At 30.4% G+C, this 22,070-nt stretch overlaps 1 protein-coding gene across 1 annotated transcript; it reads right to left on the minus strand.

The window, feature by feature from the left end:
• Positions 1-448: 448 nt before the first annotated feature.
• LOC127708195 (uncharacterized) lies at positions 449-20,606 on the minus strand. Its single transcript, XM_052213045.1, has 13 exons — positions 20,587-20,606; positions 16,569-16,661; positions 14,419-14,524; positions 13,441-13,614; positions 11,768-11,991; positions 11,262-11,367; positions 10,625-10,798; positions 9,349-9,457; positions 6,912-7,090; positions 5,491-5,682; positions 4,955-5,078; positions 4,066-4,188; positions 449-1,525 (listed from the first exon to the last, which is right to left on the minus strand). The coding sequence occupies exons 2-13, from the start codon at positions 16,649-16,651 to the stop codon at positions 1,392-1,394; spliced, it is 1,728 nt and encodes a 575-aa protein (XP_052069005.1). The 5' UTR covers positions 16,652-16,661; positions 20,587-20,606; the 3' UTR covers positions 449-1,391.
• Positions 20,607-22,070: the final 1,464 nt, after the last annotated feature.

Raw genomic sequence — 22,070 nt, forward strand, 5'->3', positions numbered from 1 at the left:
CACGTTAACCACAGACTGAACCTAAATGTTGATGATGCTGACGCCGACGACAGAATCTAGGATCGCTATGTCTCGCTTTCTCGACAAAAATATTAAATAGTTTAAAAATCATATATTTTATATTTTTGAAACTACCCTTTTCAAAAGAGATATAGTTGAAGACAATAATAACTTTGAAAGCATTAATGAACTAAAAAGAGTCATGCTTTGAAATTGGAATCTTTTTAATACAAAAAAAACCTACACATTGCACAATTATAGTGTAAAAAAAGTTAAGACACTTACCCTGTTTAAAAGAACACAATTAATAAAAAAACAGTAATAATTAATAAAATTTCATAACAAAGAATTAAATGTTTCTAAAAATATTTACCAGTATTACACTATTACTGCATGAAAAAAATTAAAACTAATGATTACAAATTTAAGTTATTCCCATTTTTTTATATTGTTTACTGTAATATTTTTGTAGTTCAATGTAAATGGGTAAACCCTCTATATAGGCAAAAACTAAGAAAGAAAATTAGTTTAAATGATCTTGATTGATTGAATGTTCATTGACTGCATAATTTCCAATCACAAATATTTCATACATTTTCAGGATGATCAATTTTCTTGTCAAAAGTGAAATATTGCAGATTCTTAATTATTCGTGGGATACTAATTTTTGTGGATTTCGTGGGTATAGGTGAACCATGACTTTCAACATTCAACAAAGTATAAGTTTCTATAGACTTGTATGCAGACTTTGGCAAAAAAACAAAATCAAATATCTACGAAAATACAATTTTTCCTCAGTCCACGAAAATTGGTTTCAACAAAAATAAATGAATCCACAGTAGGGCAAAAATATTAAACCCATCTTAAATAGAAAATTATAGAAAAAAATCAGAAAACCAATAAAAGAAAACAAATATTTTCCTTTTGATCATACTGTAGAAATGATTAATGACTTATTTGATTGACAATTGAATGGTAACTTCTATGATGTATCAATATCAAGTACTAATTCAATCTAATGCCCACATTATCTACATCTGCTACTTTTGATCGTTAAATTATATGTTAATTTGTCTTACAGCATCTGTAATTACATGTAAGTGTCATATTAACATCAATTTCTGTATTCTATATAGTAATTGTCTTTACAGCTTCAATAGTTTTATAGTGATGAAAACTGCTTTGTATATCTTTAACTCAATAGATTCATCAGAATCTCTCAAAGCCTTACTCCTGGTTTAGAAGTGTTATCCCTTAACTTAAGTCATTTTATCCAAGACTAATCTCTCAAATACTTAACTTCATTTAATTTATTTTAATAAGAATCTTACTAATTCTATCTTATAAATATCTTGTTACATTGTTTAACATTCTTCGCTATGCCTATCAATTTATTTCCCAGTTTTAACCATTTTCCTTGTTAATTCTGCCACAAGTTTTTTGTTTAAATTCATAAACGTTCTATGTCTAACAACCTCTGCCATATGATTCTGCATAAAAAGTTCACACACATCTTTCATGTTATCTGAAATCATAAAACAAGTATTTAAATGATTGATTGATTGATTGTTGTTTGTTTTACATCCAGTGGTGTTTCTCATTTAAATTGTTGCCTCAATCTAATGATGGAAGTAATAACTTTGTATTTATGTACTAGAGAAAATAAAAGAACAGCATTTAAATTACCCCGGTCAATGCAAATATTTTTCTGCCCAAGGGAAATAACTCCAATTTGTAGGTGTGAGATCACTAACAGTGCATTGCTTAATATAATTTTTGTTTCCAAGTGGCATAATAACCAACTGTAAAAACAGATGATCAGCACTGATTATCCAACTAGTCCAAAAACTTGCAAAAATAAACCTTTGATAAGGATTTCATAAAAGTCTGACAAAAAAAATAGGCGTAAGAGTTCTTACTATGCAATATTCTTGATTAACACCATTATAATATTCTTTATTTGACCTTTTGATCTATGTCGCTGAACACATTGCAGGCAGAGTTGCCTCGATGTTATAGAAGCATAGGTTGTAATCCCACTGTGGAAGGACAAATAAGCAGATCAGACATTATTGGGCTAAATTTGAGATGCTGTTATACATACTGGTTGGTATGATGTTTCTTTTGAAAAATATTCCATTCGATTCCTCTTTGTAATTCTTGCTGTAAAAAGATTTTGGCTTCAAATTATTTTCCATAAATTCAAGGAACAGATGTTTGATTGTGATTTAAAAATTCAGGCATCAACCCGTACGAAATATTTAGCAGGATTCCTACCAGACTATAGCAGGAATTCACACGGAATTAGCAGGAAATTTTAAATTCCTGTTACTTTTTAGACATACTAGGAAAAACTTCAGTTTTTCTGACAGGATTTTTCACTTTCCTACAACAACATTCCTGGTTTGGGTAACAGGAATATTTTTTCCTGCCAGAAAATCTTTCTACCAGGAATGTTTTCTTATCTAAGCAGGATTATTATCTTGACTGCTGTTGGTTTGTATTCAATTATCTTTAACTGGATTCCGGTTTGCTTATAACATTTATTTTGCTGTGTAATAAGAGACCAGGTTCCAGTTAACAAATTCAAAAGTTGGAGGGTAAAAGATTCAGATTGTGTATAAACAATACTGCAAAGATTGAATAATTACCATGAGGGAAATATTTGAATGTAAGACAGGATTGCTTATGAAGGTATTTAAATTTAAGCTACATTTTTTCATGTTTTAGAGGAAGTTTTTAATTTCTAATTTGCATGATAGTCAAATTAATTCAACTTATCGAAAAATGGAAATCTAAGTCTTCAATCATATTTTGTCTAATATATATTATAAGTTCATCTGATCTACATTTTTGTTGTAAACATATATACCAATACTTTAAAAAAAAAAAATTGAGAGTGAACAAAAAAACTGATACATCTATTTCCATCATAATTAAATTCAAAAACACATTACAAACCTGGTTTATAACACAACTTTCATATGTGGTAGCTACTTCAAAAATCTAAGTGTCAAATTTTGTAACAAGAATTTTTAACATGTATTTTTTCTTTGTTCTTTGTGGCTAAGATTCAAACTAATGAATGACCCAGTTGTGTATATGTGTATACACCTAAGTTTGTAATGTATATTTTTAGATTCCTGCTAGAAAATCAATTTTCCTGGTAGGAATTTATGAAAAAAATCCTACCAGGAATATTCAAATTAGCAGGAAAATTTGTAGGAATTTTACTTTCCTACCAAATTATTCCTGCTAATTTGAATATTCCTGGTAGGAATCACATTATTCCTACTAAGAAAATCCTGCTAATTTAAATTTTTCGGCTGTTTTTCCTGGCGGATTCCTGCTACAATCAAGCAGGAATAGGCACACTTTCCTGGTAGGAATTCTTAACAAATTCCTACTAGATTCCTTGTACATTCCTGTAGGACCAGTTCGTACAGGAATTTATGACAGCTTTTGGCCTGTTCCTTTTTAAAATTTCATTTGAACCCAAAATAAGACTATGAAAATTGAGCTCTGAAGCATACAATTCTTGCCAGATTTTTATGAAATTGATATCAAAGGTTTATATCAGCAGTAAATTTGGAAATCAGTGCCAATCAACTATTTTTAAAGGAGTTCTGTCCCTTGGAAATATAAATTATATGGTATATCGCACTGTAAGTAATCTGAAGCCTACATTTTTTTGTAGGATTTTTTGTGTCAAGGAAAGCAAGACATAGTTGATGCTTTGACGGCCGCGACGGCAGAGGATGCGTCAACAATTGTTGAGTTTTCTGCAGAAGTCAGTTTGATAGGAACTACTTGTGATAGATCAATGATACTTTCTATAAAGTTGCATTACTATCAGTACATATCAGTTTGACAACTATTTTGAGGCCCTGCCCCCTAAGTCAAGGTCCAGCGACTTTCAATTATTAAGCAATTTTCAATGTTAAGTTTTCTGCTTAAACTAGTTTTATAAGAACTACTTGTGATAGATCAATGATATTTTCTACAAGTTGCATAAATGACATCTTTGGGATCATCACGTTCAACAGAAAGATGTCTTGGACTTACCACTAACAGGAAGTCCGTATATCACATTTTGATAAATATCTATAACATTGTCTATTGTTAATGAAGTATTCAGTTGTAAGATAGCCAGCGCCTTTAAACCATCCATAGCAAATCTATCAGCAACTAAAAACAAGGTAAATTAGGATTACATAAAATACACCAAATATAAGTTATTCTGTGAAATTGAGGGAGTGTATATAAATTACTAAGTATGATTTTTATTTTATTTGTGTTTAATAGACTTGTGTAAATTGTATACAAAGTTGGATATTTAATATTTTCATGACTCTGAAATAGTTAGATTTTAATATGTAAATATAATTCTAAGGGAACAGCCATTTAACTTCAAGGCGGGTGTGGGTTATGGTTTTTTCCTAAAAAAATATTCTGATCCCAATTTGATGAAAAAAAATATTGTGGACAAGCAGATCACAAAAAAAAAAATTCTGAATCCAGATTTTCCCCATGCCTTATAGTGTTAAATTTGAAAAAAATAATTTTGATTGATAGCGTTGAAAAACTAAAAAAAAATGTGTGCGCTTTGCACGAAAAAAAATTTCTGACTCAGACAAAAAACAATAACCCCCCCTCAAAGTTAAATGATTGCTCCCTTATACAATCTCAAGAAAGAAAATAAACTGTAAGATTTAATGGAAGTTTATCAATCATTTTAAGCTTCTTTTTTACACATAGATTTCTGCCTATCATTATCGTCATCATCATAAAAAAAACTTGTTATAAAAAGATTTTTTTTATGGAATGTGAATCTTTAGTGAAGTAATTTAATACTCAATTGTAGGCAAATTGATATTTTTGTATTTCTAATCAATAATTACTTTCTAATATATCATAGTAAAAGTTGTAAGGTAAGTATATATCCTTAACTTACTTCTCCAGACATGTGGTAGAACATGTGGTGAACAAAATGGTCGAATTCTGTTTGTGTATACATAATGTAATACAACAGCAAATACTCCTGGCTCAACATCCTTCAGTTTTATTGGTGACTGAGCCTAAATTGACCAAATAAATAGGGTTATAACATTTAAATTTATCATTCTGTTTCAAATATTAGCAAAAAAATAAGTATATGTCAATTATACCTCTTTCATGACAGGCATTTCTGATAGCATATGTATATGAATAAAATTATGATTTTAATTGATACCCCTTTAGGTTTACCTTCTAAAATAACTTTCAATTTACCTTCACAAGAAATAATACTTTTCAATTGAAAGAAACTCTCATGGTTTCTTGAAAAAACATCTTCAACACTCACACAAAAATAAAGTAAAGAACTCAATTAAAAAATTATCATCAGGCAATGGTCAATTTATTTGACTTGACCTTGAATGACTTTTTATTTTTCATTTATAAAGAAGACCTAAGAGTCTCTCTATGAATGGTCCTTTACTACAGCTATACCTGGGTTTGTTGTTGGTTGTAATATTGAGCTGGTCCAGGCACTTGTCCAGACACTGGTCCTGAGGGCATCTCAGGTTGGTATTGAGTTACAGAGTCATACGATGGAAGTGCATTACACATCTGTTCAGGTTGATACACTTCTTCAGATGGCAGGGGAGGGGCAGTTGGTTGTGTTGTTCCTTGTCCATGAGCCTAGAGAAAGATAAAAATTATACTCATACATGTATATATATCAATACTCTAATTTTCAGCTTAGTGATACTTTAATTTTCTTGCTGTCTTTGGGGTTAGTTATTATGACACAGTGAATAAAGGCAATCATGCATAGTAGGATCACCCTTTAAATGAATTTGTTAATTATTTTTGTAGATCATCAGAGGGAAATTAAAAAAAAATATCTACAAATAGTCTAAAAATTAGTATATAATAGAAACAGATTCTTCTGCCACTTCTTGTATGATCATAATCCCACCACTTTCAACAGTTAAATTTCTATCATTTAAAACACTAGGCACTCCTGGTGTATGGTCTTCAGTGGCTGAGAGGTATGTAGTTCATCTACAGCGATCACTAGCCTATCAACTTTAAGGTTGTGAGTTCAAACTCCACTCATATTGAGGTGTGTTTGACTCCTATCTTAATTGACAAGGATTGCCAGTCTTCCTTTGAAGGTCAGTGGTTTTCTGCGGCTTCTTCCACCAATAAAAACTGGCCTACATGATACACCCAAGAGCACTGAAAGTGGTAATAAACACCAACAAACAACCCTGATGTATGTTTTTCTATTAACCTATTGTTATTTCTCTTGATAATGATTAAAAAAGAGGGAAGAGTGAGTACTAAAAAAACCCCTAGTTTAATACAGCATCATTTAGGTGTGTCTAGTCTAGTTCAGAAAACTTAATCAGCAGTGGTTATCTTTTATTATATTATGGTGTTTTTCAACTAATAGATTTCCGTGTTGAAAACAAATCTGGAGTAGTCTCTTTTAAATTTTATTCACAACCCTCCTAGAATCTAGGTTATTCCGAGTTTGACATATGGTATGGTATAGTCACGCTTATCTTTTATTGTTGGGGACAGTAGTTTGTACACCTATCAACGTTTTTGTTTTAGGCTATAAAGTTACTGTTTGGTAGCTTGAATACCATTTTCCTTACTCTTGGTGTCTTTTGGTTTTTTTTTGTGTTGTCTCATTTAAATTAATTTAGAACTTGTCTAGACTCTGGACAATTTATGGCTCACTGACCTATGCTACTTGCACCTGTATTTGTTCCAGACAGAATGTTGACCTCAAGATGTCTTTTGTGCACTTATTTTATTGTTGGGTTGTTTTCTTATTGATGAATTCCCACATATATCATTTCATTCTTTTCTAAAGTTATCTAAATCTTCCTAACAATTTTGATATCAACTCTTACCCTTGAACCATTTTCTTCAAAATGAATCATAGCCCTGAAGTACTCAGATCTGATACACAAGATGGCTCTGTGAGCAAGGAATTTAACTCCATTTACATCAAACTGGATATCACTAAACACTGAACTATTGACAAGTTTGGCTAAATCATTCGTGATATCATTTGGTGCTGGTGGGATGTCTAAAATAAATCAGTTGGTTTTAAATAATGTATGACATTATACATGTATAATGAATCACACAAAGTCTACATTCATTTATAGAAATCTAAAGAAATGATTCAGTTTTCCATTGGCTTCTGACTAGATAATAGTGAAGGGATTTGTTTTCAACAGCATCTAAAGAACAAAAGAAATGTACTGTTAATGTGCTTATCTATTATTTCATGAAACTTGTAATGTTAAAAAATGAACATGTATACAAATAGTTCAAATTCAAAGACATCTAAAAAATGTCTACCGATAAAAAAAATATTCCTTTCAATCTTGTGTACCGTAAGTTGAAAAGTAAACTTATGGTCCTATACTATGGCCACAAATGGTGCAACTAATTTCATGATAATGAAGAGACACAGGGGGGATTCTGAATGGAAAATGTAGTACAAAAATTTAATCTGTCAGAAACCTATAAAACTATAGACTATGTCAGATTTGTAAGCAACGAAGGGTCAATTGTCAAATTTGTATAATAAAGCAATCATGACAAAAATCTTGAATGATAATGAGGACTATCATCAATAAAATATAGCATGTTCCAAAAATTCTTTAATTGTGTAAAATTTTCATTAGCATCAATGAAAAAATGTTGTTTGACAAAAGATAAAACTCTATCCGCATATTGTAAAAGTAATTTTGGTACATGATCATAATTCAGTGATAAGATAAACTCTAATGTATTTAACAGGGTATTTTGTACATTCTCTAGACAATTTACAGCTTTAGGAATGAAGAAATTGCTTTGGACAAGTTATTCTTATTAATCAACATTTCCTAGAAATTCTTTTGTTGGCTAAATCAGCTAAGTTCCATTCAGGGTTATCTTTACTTGAATATCAAAGATTTTAAACTGTTAAAATTCTGAATAAGCTGGTGATATGTGTGTTTATTGCTAATCACGGATGTTCACTTGTCATTTTTTAATTTTTTTGTTAGATATTTGGAATTCTCTGGTTGTACCCATGTAGTGCCATTAACTGTATGTGCCCCCTAACCCCTACTTTTTCTTTTCATAATTTCATAATATATAGTTTAAAAATCCATTTTTAAAATTCTTATAAAACCTTGTTATTTTGTCATAGTTTTTGAAAGAAAAAAAGTAACATTGTTAAATGTATGAAAAACAAAGAGAGAATCTTTTCAAAGGCTTAAATCTCAAAAACAAGGACAGGGACCTTTAATTTTTTCTGCTTTTTTAGTTCTGTTATTTACATACTATCAATTTATAGCAGTTTTTTAAAAAGCTTGTTATTTTGAAACAGACCAGTGAACATCCTTAAATAGTGTATTTAATATTGTATCATAATTCATATGAATTAAATTACATTTGGTCTGTGTTATAAATAACGTACTTTCAATTTGTAGTTGAAAAAAGAAGTTCATTTGTGTAAAATAGTTTTTATTTGAAAATTGGTATGCAGATTGTTTTTTTTATTTCTTTGTTTCTTTTGGAAATCAAGATAAATTGTTATTCTATGTTATCATGAAAGTCAAAAGAAATAATAATGATTGAGAATTTTTTTAAACTTTCGTGTCTGTTTATTATCTAGATCAATTTTTCCAAACGGCACATGCAAATGCACAGCTTAAAAAAACCTATGTAATAAAAAACAATAATAATATGTGCATGAGTTGAATCTTTTATTGAATATTAAACTAACCATAGATTATCAATTAATAAATAAATTTTTATTACTTAATTATAATCCAGTGCCCTTTCCAGTTTATCCTGCAATCAGCCAACTATTGTACAAATAGCAGGTACACAAATAAATTTTTGCTTTATTTGTACTTGTACAAATAAAGTCTCCTGTTACCCCTCTTCCATGTTGAGCAAGCGGTAATGTGAATATTTCTTTTTGTGTACCAGTTCATTTTGGGGTCCTCTTCGCGGTCCGTGATTAAACAATGTCGATTTCTTTGAAAAATTAGAGACAATGATTTAGATTTTAACAACTAAAGTTTCAAGTGTTGGGTGTAAATTTCAGGATAAAAACAATATATGTACATTGTCGGAAAATATAAAATTTATTTGTACTCGCTGGGAAACAGGAGAAAAGCTCGGCGAGCCTCACTTTTCGTCCTGTTTCTAAAGCTCATACAAATAAATTTTATATTTTCCGACAATGTACATATATTGTATATTTATTTCAAAAGTCCTCAGATCTAGATGTTCTAGACACTTTTTGAATGAACTCAGATTAGATTGCTTTAACTTACTTACCAAAATTGAACTTAGTTCCTGAGATTTTGATGGCATCAATTTCCACCCATGATCCAGATACAGTACAATCAACATTAATTCTCAGTGCGTTACATCGAAAATTCAATTTCTGTAGAAATAACAAAAAGATAAGTTGTGCATGTTCATAAATATGGTGTATCTGGTATTTCACGTTTTTGTTATATTGTGCATTATATAAAGTAATAGAATAAAACCCTAAATGCATTTACATAACAAAAAGTGATGCTTGCTATTTTTCTATCAGGGCTTTTTCACAAAAGCCCTGATATTATTTTCATATTGACCTAACCCTCTAGTCTAGAAAACAAACCCATTCTAAAATGACCATAAATAGCACCACAATGATGTCCCAGATTACAACACTAAAATCTTTAGAAGATCATAATTCGAAAAATGAATGGATCAAAACCATTTCTGAAGACATTAAGAAAGTAACAACCATTTCCTGCCTTATAAACATTCTGTCTAAAGCTTTATTATCAAACAAAACAACCAATCCTTCAAACTAAAGTTGAGTAATATGCAGTAAAACTTTCAGTTCAAATAAACAGATGGAAAGAAGAACATATAGACTGATAGACTAAATGGATGCAGTAAAACACCAGCTGAGACTTTTTCAAACAAGGTCCTTAAAATTCTCTACTGAAATTTGTATTTCTTACTTAACAGATATTTTTTTCCAGGTCCAGGAATATAATTCAACAATATCATAACATTAATATATATTTGTTTTATAAGTGAATGAGAACATTACTAGCTAGTACTTTTCATGCTGTCAGCAGGTTTGTTAGATATAAACTATTTATTTATTACTTTTCTCCATGGTATGATTTGTGGTGCTAGAGTTATTGTGCATTTGTATAGGCTATGTTTGTGGTTATGTTACTCAGCAGTGAAGTGCATGTGCCTTTAACAAGTACAAATGTAATAGTAGTGAATGGCAGAGGTTAAATTTAATACAGAATGGTAGAAACTAAGATCCTGGTTTCAAATTTAAGTGAAAAACAGATTTATCACATTATCCGAATCTTTATGAACTTTTCAGGAATTTTACACAGTGCTTAAGGAGGACAGTTAATTGTTACATAAAACTTTGATCAAGCTTAAACAATAGTTAGTATTAACGGGTCTTTGCTCACTGCTGATTACACACTAGCAATTAACTTTCCAGTTTATATTCAATTCAGGTTAATTCCGTTTGTCCTTTTAGTTTCTACTAAAGTCTAAATTTAAAGCAAAAGGCTTGAAATTCCACCTGAAATGATGGTGAAAATATCCTACTGCTGTTCTGACAGAATGCCCTTGTTGTCTCCCACACCGTACACCACTCTCCATTTGGACGTTTGGCTAAAATTTTCTTCACTGCTCCTGCATGATATGTCTCATAAATATCTATTTTTTCTATGAAAATCTTTTCTGCAAATTCTACCTAAAACAGGAAACGAACAATATCAATAATATTTTTGAACATTTAGGGAAATTAAGTTTCTTTTAGTGTTTAATGTTTAACAGTCTGAAATGAAAGGTACATGTCCAAAATTTGAATAACGATAGATCCAGTAAAAATTGCAACACATACCAGATGAGGATCCAGGATTTTAAAAAAGGGGGCCCACAAACTAGGCAACGTTAGGTGTGGAACATGTTAAAACTCTACGCATTAAGCATATATGTAGCTCCATAAGAGGGTCCCGAGCCCCCTGCACCCCCCTCCCCCACAAAAAAAAAATCCCTCCATGCATACAACATAATCAAGATGCAGGATCATTTTATCACCGTTGCCAAGATTTGTATGTATCTCTACAGACAACATAAAAAATTTTAATACTGTCAAATATACTTTTAAACTACAACAATTTTTAAAATCATTTATTCTGATATATGAAATTTACCTCAACAAACTGATTAGCATCTAAGGTCCCCTGGGCCCATGATCCTGATATATCACCATACTTTGGATAGACTCTTGGTTCTCCAGCAATACAAGATGCAGGCCAGCTGACAAATTAAAAATACTCATGACAAACATACCTTCAAATACAAACTAAAAATTACAAATTAAACAGCTTAAAAAACAAACTGGAAGGCATATCATTTTACCATCCAAAGTTGAACAGCCACAGTTATTGCAGAAAGGCATAAATTATAGCAAAATGAAATGCTTCAGGAAATACAATTATACTATAATAATAACAATGTAATTATATTGTTTTCATACCACAGTACTTAAATCAACAATGGCTGATCATGCATAACTAGTAGCAACATAAGCTAAAAGTTGTTTTTATGTATATTTTTCTTAAAATAATAAAGATAATTACAATGAAACTTCAAAAAAAGAAATATTTAAAAATTTGTAAACATTAATTCATTTTTGTATTGTAAATAAATAACTTACGAGTTATCATCATATTGGGAAGAATAGTTAACAACTCTGGATACCCACTGGTCAACATTGTTTGGGTTATGCTCTGGCTGGTTATTGATAACTGGCGAAGGTGCTGTCTGGTTGTGAGGATATGGTACTGTTCCAGTAATTTTTATAGCATCAATTTCCACCCATGATTTTGATGCTGTACAGTCTATATTAATCCTCAAAACCTTACATAGAAATGAAAGTCTCTGAAAAATTCAAGAAACATTAAAAGCTGGTGTTATATATTAAAGTTTAAAATTAAAAACATACATTTAATTAATTAAAGAACCTATTTGAGCACACTCACATACCCCCTCCCCCACGTTGTCACTGGGCAAACAAAATCTCACCAGATTCCTGAGTTCAAAGACTCATAACTCCTACAAAAGTCAACTGCTAAAAATTTCTTGTGAATATGCACATCTGCATAAATATCTCCTTATCATCTACAAAGTTTCATAAAATTTTGATTTGTTGTTAAAGAGGAGTTGCGATAACAAACTGTTGCAGTAGTATATTGAGGCCAAAATTCTAAGTTTAAAGTGGCTTAACTCCTAGGAAAAAAAATTGAAGCCTAATTTTCTGTAAATATGCACATCTACATAGTATGTCCTTATTATCTACATAGTTTCATGAAATTCTGTTTCAGAGGAGTTGCATTGACAAACCGTTGCAGCAGTACATTTAGACCAAAAGGGGCATATGATAACTCATAGAAAAAAAATTGAATCATAATTTCCTGTTGATATGCACATCTACATAGTATGTCCTTATCTACATAGTTTCATGAAATTCTGTTGTGTGGTTTCAGAGGAGTTGTGATGACAAGAACAGGACTGACGGATGTACAGGTCAAAAACATTATACCCTTACGGAACTATTATTATGTGCATGTAAATTTTGTGATTTCAGAGAGTTGTATTAATTTGTCAGAGGACAGTTGATATCATGCTCTTGTAATAATATCTTACTTTCTTAACTATTAGAAATGTGTATTATGCTGGAGTTTTTTAATTGAAGAATTGATTGTGTTAATGAAATACAATTAAGTTATCCATTCAAGATTTGTATGATCTGTCCAACATTCATTTACAAAAAATCTATCATTTCATTAAAATAACTTCTTTTTGTGAACACTGGTGTTGCAGTCAAAAACATAAATATATATATATTTAAAATGTTATTGCAACTGGTCAATTCAAAGAATTTTATCTACACTACAACTACTTAAATTTTGAAATCAATAATACTGCTCAGCTTGCTTCATTTGACTCTATTTTAGATTTTACAACTTGGTTTTAAAACTGCATGGACATTTTTTGTTAAAGTTCTGTGTAAAATCTAATTACAAGCATAAGAAAAAAGACATGCATCATCCTATTTCTGTTGTAAAGTCTTTCAATAAAAGATGACATAGATTTATCTTATATCTTATTGACTTAAAAAACACTGTTAGAATACAATTTGATTTTAAACTGATTTTAAACTGATTTCATTGTTTTAAAGTTTATTTATAAAATGGATTAAATTATTTTCAAATTTCAAATCAAAATTAAGATTTTGTTAAATCTTGAAAGTTACCTGATATAAAATGAAAATCTTTTACAACTTATATCATACACAAGAATTTAAAGGTACAAATATAAGCATATTACCTTTAAATCTGGTGAAAATATTCTGCTGCAGTTCATGTTAGTAACTGATTTTGTGTTCCATATAACTTCATAATTATTGTTTGGTTTCCTAGCAGAAATTGATTTTACAGCCCCAGCATGGTAGGTTTCATATATTTCTATCTTTTGTATGTAGATTTCTTGTTCAAATTCCACCTAAAATTTTATAAAATAAACTGTTGATATATGTCTCGCCTGTATGTAATTTGATAGTAAAATGCAAATGTTGATTTTATAATGGCAATACTTTAACATGTAAACTATGCAAAACATCCAAAACAATGAACTTTGACTGAAGGTGCAGGGCCAAAAGTATCAGTGGAAATGGGATATACCAATCCTAATACAACTTTATACCAACTATCATTGACTTATCATACATAGTTCACTTTAAACTGGCCTTATTAAATCACAAAGTCAATGAACCATGGTGGAGGGGTCGAGCCCAATAATCTCAATGCAAATAAGATATGCCAATGCAAATACACCATATGAAAATATCCTCATTCTCTATAAAAAAAAAACCTAAGGTCACTGTATATTTGGCATTCGAGAAAAAGGATAACTCTTTTCACCTCACAGCAAGCTTTACAGGATGCCCTCTTAACAAGAATACAATTAAACTAAGGAATTAAAATTTGTTTGAAAAAAAAAATATATCTAACAAAAATTTGTAATCAAAGAATGAAAATTCTAAAGTGGTCTAGCTTAATTATTATATTATTGATATAAATATCTTAAAATAGTTAAATTATGACTGATAAAGAAAACATTTATGAATACATAATGTATGAATATAAACTGCCTTTATATTTGTATCATCAGCAACACCAAAAATACAGTACTGACAACACTCCATGTATGAGTATTCAATGTGATGGCTTTCCATATACAGATTAAGGAGTTGTTGAAATACTGAAGTTTTATCTGTATCATAAAAAAATTCAAGTTTTGCCATACCTCAATAAACTGTTTTGAATCTTTTTGTCCTTGGGCCCATGCTCCAGGAATATCACCATATTTTGGGTATACTCGAGGTTTACCTATTATACTATCAGCTGCCCAACTGAAAGGAAATATATCAACCAATCAAGTTTTTGTGTTTTACATGCAATATCAATATATATATGCAAAAAATGGAATAAAACAAGATATGGACAACATCAATGAGACAGAGAGACCTAGATAACTAAAATATACATCTAGGGGTTTATTCCTGGTTACCTAACCTTAAGGTCTTTTCCTATGACACATTTTATGACAAACTCTAAATTTCAAAAAGTATGGACAAGATGTGAATAAAGAACAAAATTCCCTTTAGGAACAATATGGCCTTTGATTTCAAATTTATCATAAAATATCAAAAAGGCCACAGTAATGGTTCTTAAATGGATCTATTTCAAAAGTTTTAATGCTCAAGCTAAAAAAAATCTATTTACAAAAGTATGTTGTACTGGCTACAAAGTCATCACAATTTGGAGATAACTGGAGATATTGTCAAAATATTATGATTTTGTGGCGTTTGTGCCTTTTTTCAGGCTTTTAACCTTAGTGAAAAGCTTAGCCAAAACCTACAATCCAAAATATTATGTAACCAAAAGGTGTCAAGATTTATATTTAACCCATTGATATAATAGTTATCTGGATCAGGGATTGAGCACTACCAAAGTTAATTAGGCTAAAAAAAATTATAGTATTTTGGCTTGATTATGAAAAATTAAACTCTTAGGACCAATCTTATCCCTTCGTGAACTACTCCTCCAAAAGAATAACTGAATTAAATACATAACTCTAAATAGACATAAACAATCAAAACAGCCACAACCACTCACTTGAGACAGGTAAAATTTAAACAAGTGTCAGAATTAAAGTGATTGTACTCTTTAATAAATATTTAATATAATTCATAATAGGATTTCTCATATTTTATGAGGTTTCATCAAAAAGTTCATGTCTTTTACTTTTATAAATGAGATAGCTTATAAATCAAAGTGTTTGTTTAAACATTGAATCACAATGGAACACTTTTTGGTAATGATTGGAATTGAATTGGAGTTATCTTTCCTTGTCCATAATTGCACTTGAACTTGAGTTTTTATTTTGTTTTTTTTTTAGAACAGATAGATTCAAACACAATGCAGAACTTGCAAAATTTTTAATAAAATAACTATCTTAACAAGTATGGTGACATGCATTATATATATATCATTTTGTAACTTGAATATCTGAGTATATATATCATTAATCAATTGCTTGACATGGGTATGGAGATGATCTTCATCTCAATGCATAATTGTGTTTGAACTCTCAAAGGTAGAGATGAGGATTTAAAGATATATCGTTATCAAGCTAATATTAAAGGGTTTTGATAGTTGCATTTCATGCAAACTTCACCCAAAAATGGATGTTATAAATAATATGAGATATCTTGAACATTGAATAAATACAAATATTAAGTGCCATAGACATAAATGTTTCTGTTATATAACACCTTCAATTACGGTGCCTGTTTTGCAATTTTTTTCACCAGATAAAAATTTTCATATTTACTTTAATATTGCCTTAAGCATGACATTTGAAGTTATGATCTTTAATAAATTAAGGCATATGTAGGACCTTAAGTTTTCATATATCTGTATATATGTAAAGCAATGCATATATTTAGTTATGTTCTATTAATGGATGATGTTCCATCATGAAAACAATAGCAATTTCTTTAATATCCAAATCACAATGTCATGCATGTTGAATCTGCAGACTGTGAGTACCACATTCTATACAACAACACAAAGTTACACAATGTAATGATCTCACTACAACAGGCCATGTAAAAGTTAATTCTTACATGGACTACTGTAGTTAAATTATCACATAGATTATTAAAATGAAATCATTAAAACAGAATAAGATCATTACATGATGGACTCCAATATAGCATCAAAGTCATTAAAGACAATATGAAATTATAGTTGCAGAATAAATACAGTTAGTATAGATACCTGAAACTGATACTTTAATCATGAGCTATTGCCTATCAATTTCGGTCATTAACCATCTTTATTGATCAAAACAGGCTGCATGTATTGGATATGTAATACATTCGTACTTACTTCCCACTGTTATACTGTGATGAATAACTGATCACACGGGAAACCCACTGTTCTTTAAGTTCTCCAGTCATTGTTGTTTGCATTACTGTTTCACTACAAATATCAGTGAATTTAACAAATTTGTATATGATATGAGATGGAACAAGAATATGTCCATAGTACATGGATGCCTCACTCGCACTATCATTTTCTATGTTCTGTGGACCGTGAATGTGGGGTCAAAACTCTAAATTGGCATTAAAATTAGAAAGATCATATCAAAGGGAACATGTGTTCTAAGTTTCAAGTTGATTGGACTTCAACTTCATCAAGAACTACCTTGACCAAAAACTTTAATCTGAAGCGACCAAAAACTTTAACCTGAAACGGGACAGATGGACGAACAGACCGACGGACAAACGAAAGGACGCACAGGCCGAAAAACATAATGCCCCTAGGTGGGGCATAAAAATATTGCATGTTCTTTTGTAGTGATGGTAAGCCTATTTTTAAAGAATCTAAGAATAGTGTAATATAAAAGTCATGTATCTTTTGGTATAAAGGAAATAAAATCTACATCACATTTCAATGAATAAATGGGATGCTTTCATTGTCCATTAAATAGGAACAGCATCTGTTAGAAATTATTTATAAGTTATACCTGTAGTTTAATCAGATAATCTTGGTTTTCAAGATATCCATAGTAAAATTCTTTATTTACAGTGATTTTCTATGCACATAAAATTTTGAAAAAAAGTGAATTATATTGTCCGATATTGATAATTCAAAATTAATCTGATAACTAATTTAAAACCCCAAAACTGATTTAAATTACCCAAAAAGTTTAATTATATGGTTCAAAACTGCTTGTATTAATGATAAATCCAATCTTTATTGCAAAATTACACCCATAAGGTTCAAGCAATGACAAATAAAGTACTTACATACAAGAATACAACATAATAAAGACTATAATTTTGAGATAAATGTCACTTTTACTCCAAGTACAATTTAACTTTTGGAATACCATTTTTGTGTCTTGCATGCAAATTCTCTTACATAACAATATGGCAGATGTGATTATACAAAAGGTAGATACATTTTGTAACTCTATTCAAATTACATCCTCCATATTGTTATACAAGGACCTTGCAGACAAGATACAAAAATCTTATTCCTGAAGTTAAATTGTACTTTAATTGAGTAAAAGTGACATATATCTCGATAGTTTAGTCTTTATTATCAATAAAAGCTGTAATAAACCATAAAAAATAAGAGTTTTGGGGTAATATCTATCATTTTGAGGGGTTTTTAATCAGCTTTTTAGAGTTTTCAGGTAATATCTAACATTTTTGGGGGGTTGTGATCAGCTTTTAAGAGTTTTCAGGTAATATCTATCATTTTGGGGGGTTTTAATCAGCTTTTAAGAGTTTTCTTGTTATCTGAGTACCGGTCCCATACTGTAGTTTCAAATAAATTGTTATATTGTTTTGTTGGGTTGCTAATATTTTGTGTGCATCAATAAGACAGCAACCCAACAAAACAATATAACAATTACAGTTACAAACAACAATGATTGTGTTTAAACCAGGGTTGGCAAAAACCTCTTTTTATGAGTATTGCCCAGCCCAGTGGGAAATACTTGGAAAACCCGGGTTTTATTGGGTTTTGTCGGGTAATCCTGGGCAATACTGGGTAATATGAAATACTGGTCTGAATTTTAAAGAGAATCAGTGATTAATCACAAATGCAATACATTAAAGATATTTATAGATAGAAATAAAAAATAGTATTTTAATTTATGATATAAAATAAGAAGATGCATGTGGTTATGATTCAGACTACACGAAATTTGTCGGACGGACAGACAAATCCGGTGAATAATGGATTGGTCTGGTAAAATTTTGTTGAATTCCAGTCCGAATGTCCGGTGTTGTTTTTTTTCATGGATTTTTCTAGCATTCTAGCAAAATTCCCAAATGATCTCGAAATTCATTTTCATCATTATTATTCATGACAGCGATGTTTAATTTGTTCAACCGCTAGCTTTATGCCGAAAATCGCCAACAAGTAATGTGTAAAATTATCCGAGTAAAAACATATCTGACTGTAGTCTCGTTGCACCAGAGTTATCGTTCTTACTGCAAACAATAAATACAATAAATAAATTTTAAAAATCCAAGCAGGTTACAAAATACAGCTATGAAATATAAACACTAGAATTGAAAACCAAAAGATATATGAAAAAGACGGAAGAAACAGGAAATATTTTATACAGAAACTCTAAATAGTTTTAGTTCACAAATAATTTTCAGGTCAAAATCCAATAAAATGTGACATTACTTTTCTTTATCACTGAAATGCATTCAAGCAATTGTGCACAACTTTTATCCCTTTTACACTCTTGTCACATGATTTCGTTTTTGTGCATTTTTGGAGAGGAGTAGGGCACAACAAATCATAAGTTTTTTTGTATTTTTTCGGATACTATATAATTAGATGTAAAAAAAAAATTGGTCTGGTAAAATTTCTTTCGGTCTGGTAAAGCTAGGTTGTTTACCAGACCAAATGTCCTGTAAAAATAAAATTCATTCGTGTAGTCTGTATGATTGCCAATGAGACAACTCTCCACCAGAGACCAAATGACAAAGAAGTTTACCACTATAGGTCACCATACAGCCTTCAACAATGAGCAAAACCCATACCACATAGTCAGCTATAAAAGTCCCCAAAATGACAAATGTAAAACAAAAAAAACGAAAAAAATTAAAAGCCTCAGATTTATGTACAAAACAATGAACAAAAGATCACTTGTTTGAGACTCTTATCATAAAGATATTAATCTGAGAAAGTATTGTTCCAGCAATTCTAAGACAAGTGTACATATGAGGACTCATTAGACAAATGTGAAAAGCTTTTCTCAATAATCCTCCTAAATCTATTAATTCAGCAATCTGTCTAGATTGGTCAAACTGTTAACATATAGCCAAATAATTCAATTCATTTTTTTTAAATATATATAACTATAAAGAATTAACAATTGTATGTAAGGAAAATTACTTTCAAACAATTTTTGTTCATTGCTAAAAATGTTTACTAAGCAGTATATATATATATATATGTACTTCACTAATCAATAAGTAATTATTCAGATTATAACACGCGTACAGATTTGTTTATCTAACAATAATCAGACTTACGTTTCTATAAGTGTTCATGACCTGTCCCCTTAGTGTGTTTGCCCAGCCCAAGTAGTACTTTGCCAATCCTGGTTTAAACCATGAAATTTACTCTTGTACAGAAAAATTACCTTTGCATAAATTGGAAAAAAAAGTTTTGATAAACCTAAATCATCATATTAATTGTCTCTCTTGGAATTTTTTTAAGTAACAAGGCTGACATATCAATTCAAAGTACATTTTGAAATCACTTGGTCCCCACAACTTTTCAACTAAAAATCCTTTACCAGCTATACAATTAATGTATATTCGATTATAAATTGCGCAATGTCTGACAGACTTTCAGCTGTTCAGAAAATGAACAGATACCAGGCTTCAGCATGACTGCTATGTATTAACATATAATATAATTTGTAACAGTACCGCAGGGAGGATAAAACAAATAGGCATAACTAAATTGTATTACCCTACACCCCCAAGACATAGTTGCTTGTCTTGCTGTAAATAATTATAAAGTAAACTAAACTAAAGTAATTGAACAGCAAAATCCAGTTAAGTTTTTAATTTTCTAAAACATTAAATGCATCTGAATTTTTATTTATCTAGGTCATACTATTCCAGATGCACGGGTTTGTCTGTACTCAGAGTAAATTTTGAGGTGTTAACACAGCCACTTTAGCCATAAGGTCCACATGAACCTTAACAAGAGGTCAATATAATTTGACAAAACTTTAAAATATTACAATATATTGTTGTAACTGGTCTCCCTACACTTTTGAAAACTCAGCTTAATGTATGATCTATGTGATCTGTTTTAGTAATTGCATATTTTGCAAGTAGTACATGCAGTAAGGAGTTACCCATTAAAAGAAATCTTGGACTTGGAGGTTACAATACACCATTAGATTTTATGGGCGCAGCCATTTTATGAGCATAACATGGTATTCAGAATTAAGAGTATAGCTAATCCTGATTGGTTGATATGTGCGCCCGTTATTTTTTGTAATTAGAGACTTCGTGCATTCTGCATTATACCGAAGGCCAAATAAATTATTTTCCTTAGCCCTAACGGAACTGAGATGTCTTTTAAACGCTAGGATGAGACACGTATTTTTAAGTGCAAAATTGATAGGCATGGGAGATAAGTACAAATTACGCTAAGAAAAGCAACGCGAACCTATATTTTTTGGACCAAAAAATACTGTCTTAATAACTTTTCTTTAATTCTAGCAAGGTTTCGTTAAAAAAATCAGCTTTCTAAAGTCTGTATCTCGAAAAAGGCTATCATTGTCGCCTATGGGGAAATTAATTGTTTATTATAATCTATACAGCGTCGACATTTCTTTATCATAGTGCTCAAAAAGTGTCAAAAACAGTAATTTTACTTGGTATTTGATTTGAAACCGTATTTTTTGGTGACAAATGAATTATTGATGAACTAGTTTTTAAGCTATAGTCTGTTTCATATTTGTATAGCGTTTTACCTTAGAAACAAGGGTGGGTTCGACTTTTGACTTACTGTGGAGAGAATATGTCATTTTCTGAACTTCTGCTGATTTGTTTGAAAAAAGCACATACACGTCTAGAGTTTGGATATACAAATCGATTTTTAAACATGACAATCTCGATCCAAGTGCTGTTATCGAAATTACCAAATTCAGTGAAAATGTACAGAAATGATCCCCTTCGAACATTGAAATGTTCACTCGAATGGCAGACTATAAAAATTAGAATAGGCATGACATTTTGTAGTTAACGAATAGTTTTCGATGTTTCAACACAAATATTTACACATTTTTCATATTTTGAAATGCTATAGTCTGTTTCAAAAATGTACTTTTATACGAAAATGGTTTCATTTAAAACTGTTGTTCAAAATTCACCGTAGTAGTTACATATTGGATCGGTTTTGGTATCAATATAATCAGTACTTGATGACATATAAAGAATCATTGGAGAAAGTGGACATTATCTTCAGGCCCTTTTTAGCAGTACCGCATTTACTAAAAAAATCAGAAATTTTTTTTCCACATTTTTTGACTGGGGTTACCTCTGATAAAAATTTGTGAAAATTCAGAGAGTAATGCCAGAACGATTTGAAGATGATTTTTGTGTGGCATATATATTTATGCATCTAACGAACTATGAATTGCATGATTCTAGAAAGTATTAAATAGCGTATAGGTTACAATACACCATTAGATTTTATGGGCGCAGCCATTTTATGAGCATAACATGGTATTCAGAATTAAGAGTATAGCTAATCCTGATTGGTTGATATGTGCGCCCGTTATTTTTTGTAATTAGAGACTTCGTGCATTCTGCATTATACCGAAGGCCAAAT

Source organism: Mytilus californianus, unplaced genomic scaffold (genome assembly GCF_021869535.1).
Source record: "Mytilus californianus isolate M0D057914Y unplaced genomic scaffold, xbMytCali1.0.p SCAF_7, whole genome shotgun sequence".
Lineage (NCBI taxonomy): Eukaryota > Metazoa > Mollusca > Bivalvia > Mytilida > Mytilidae > Mytilus > Mytilus californianus.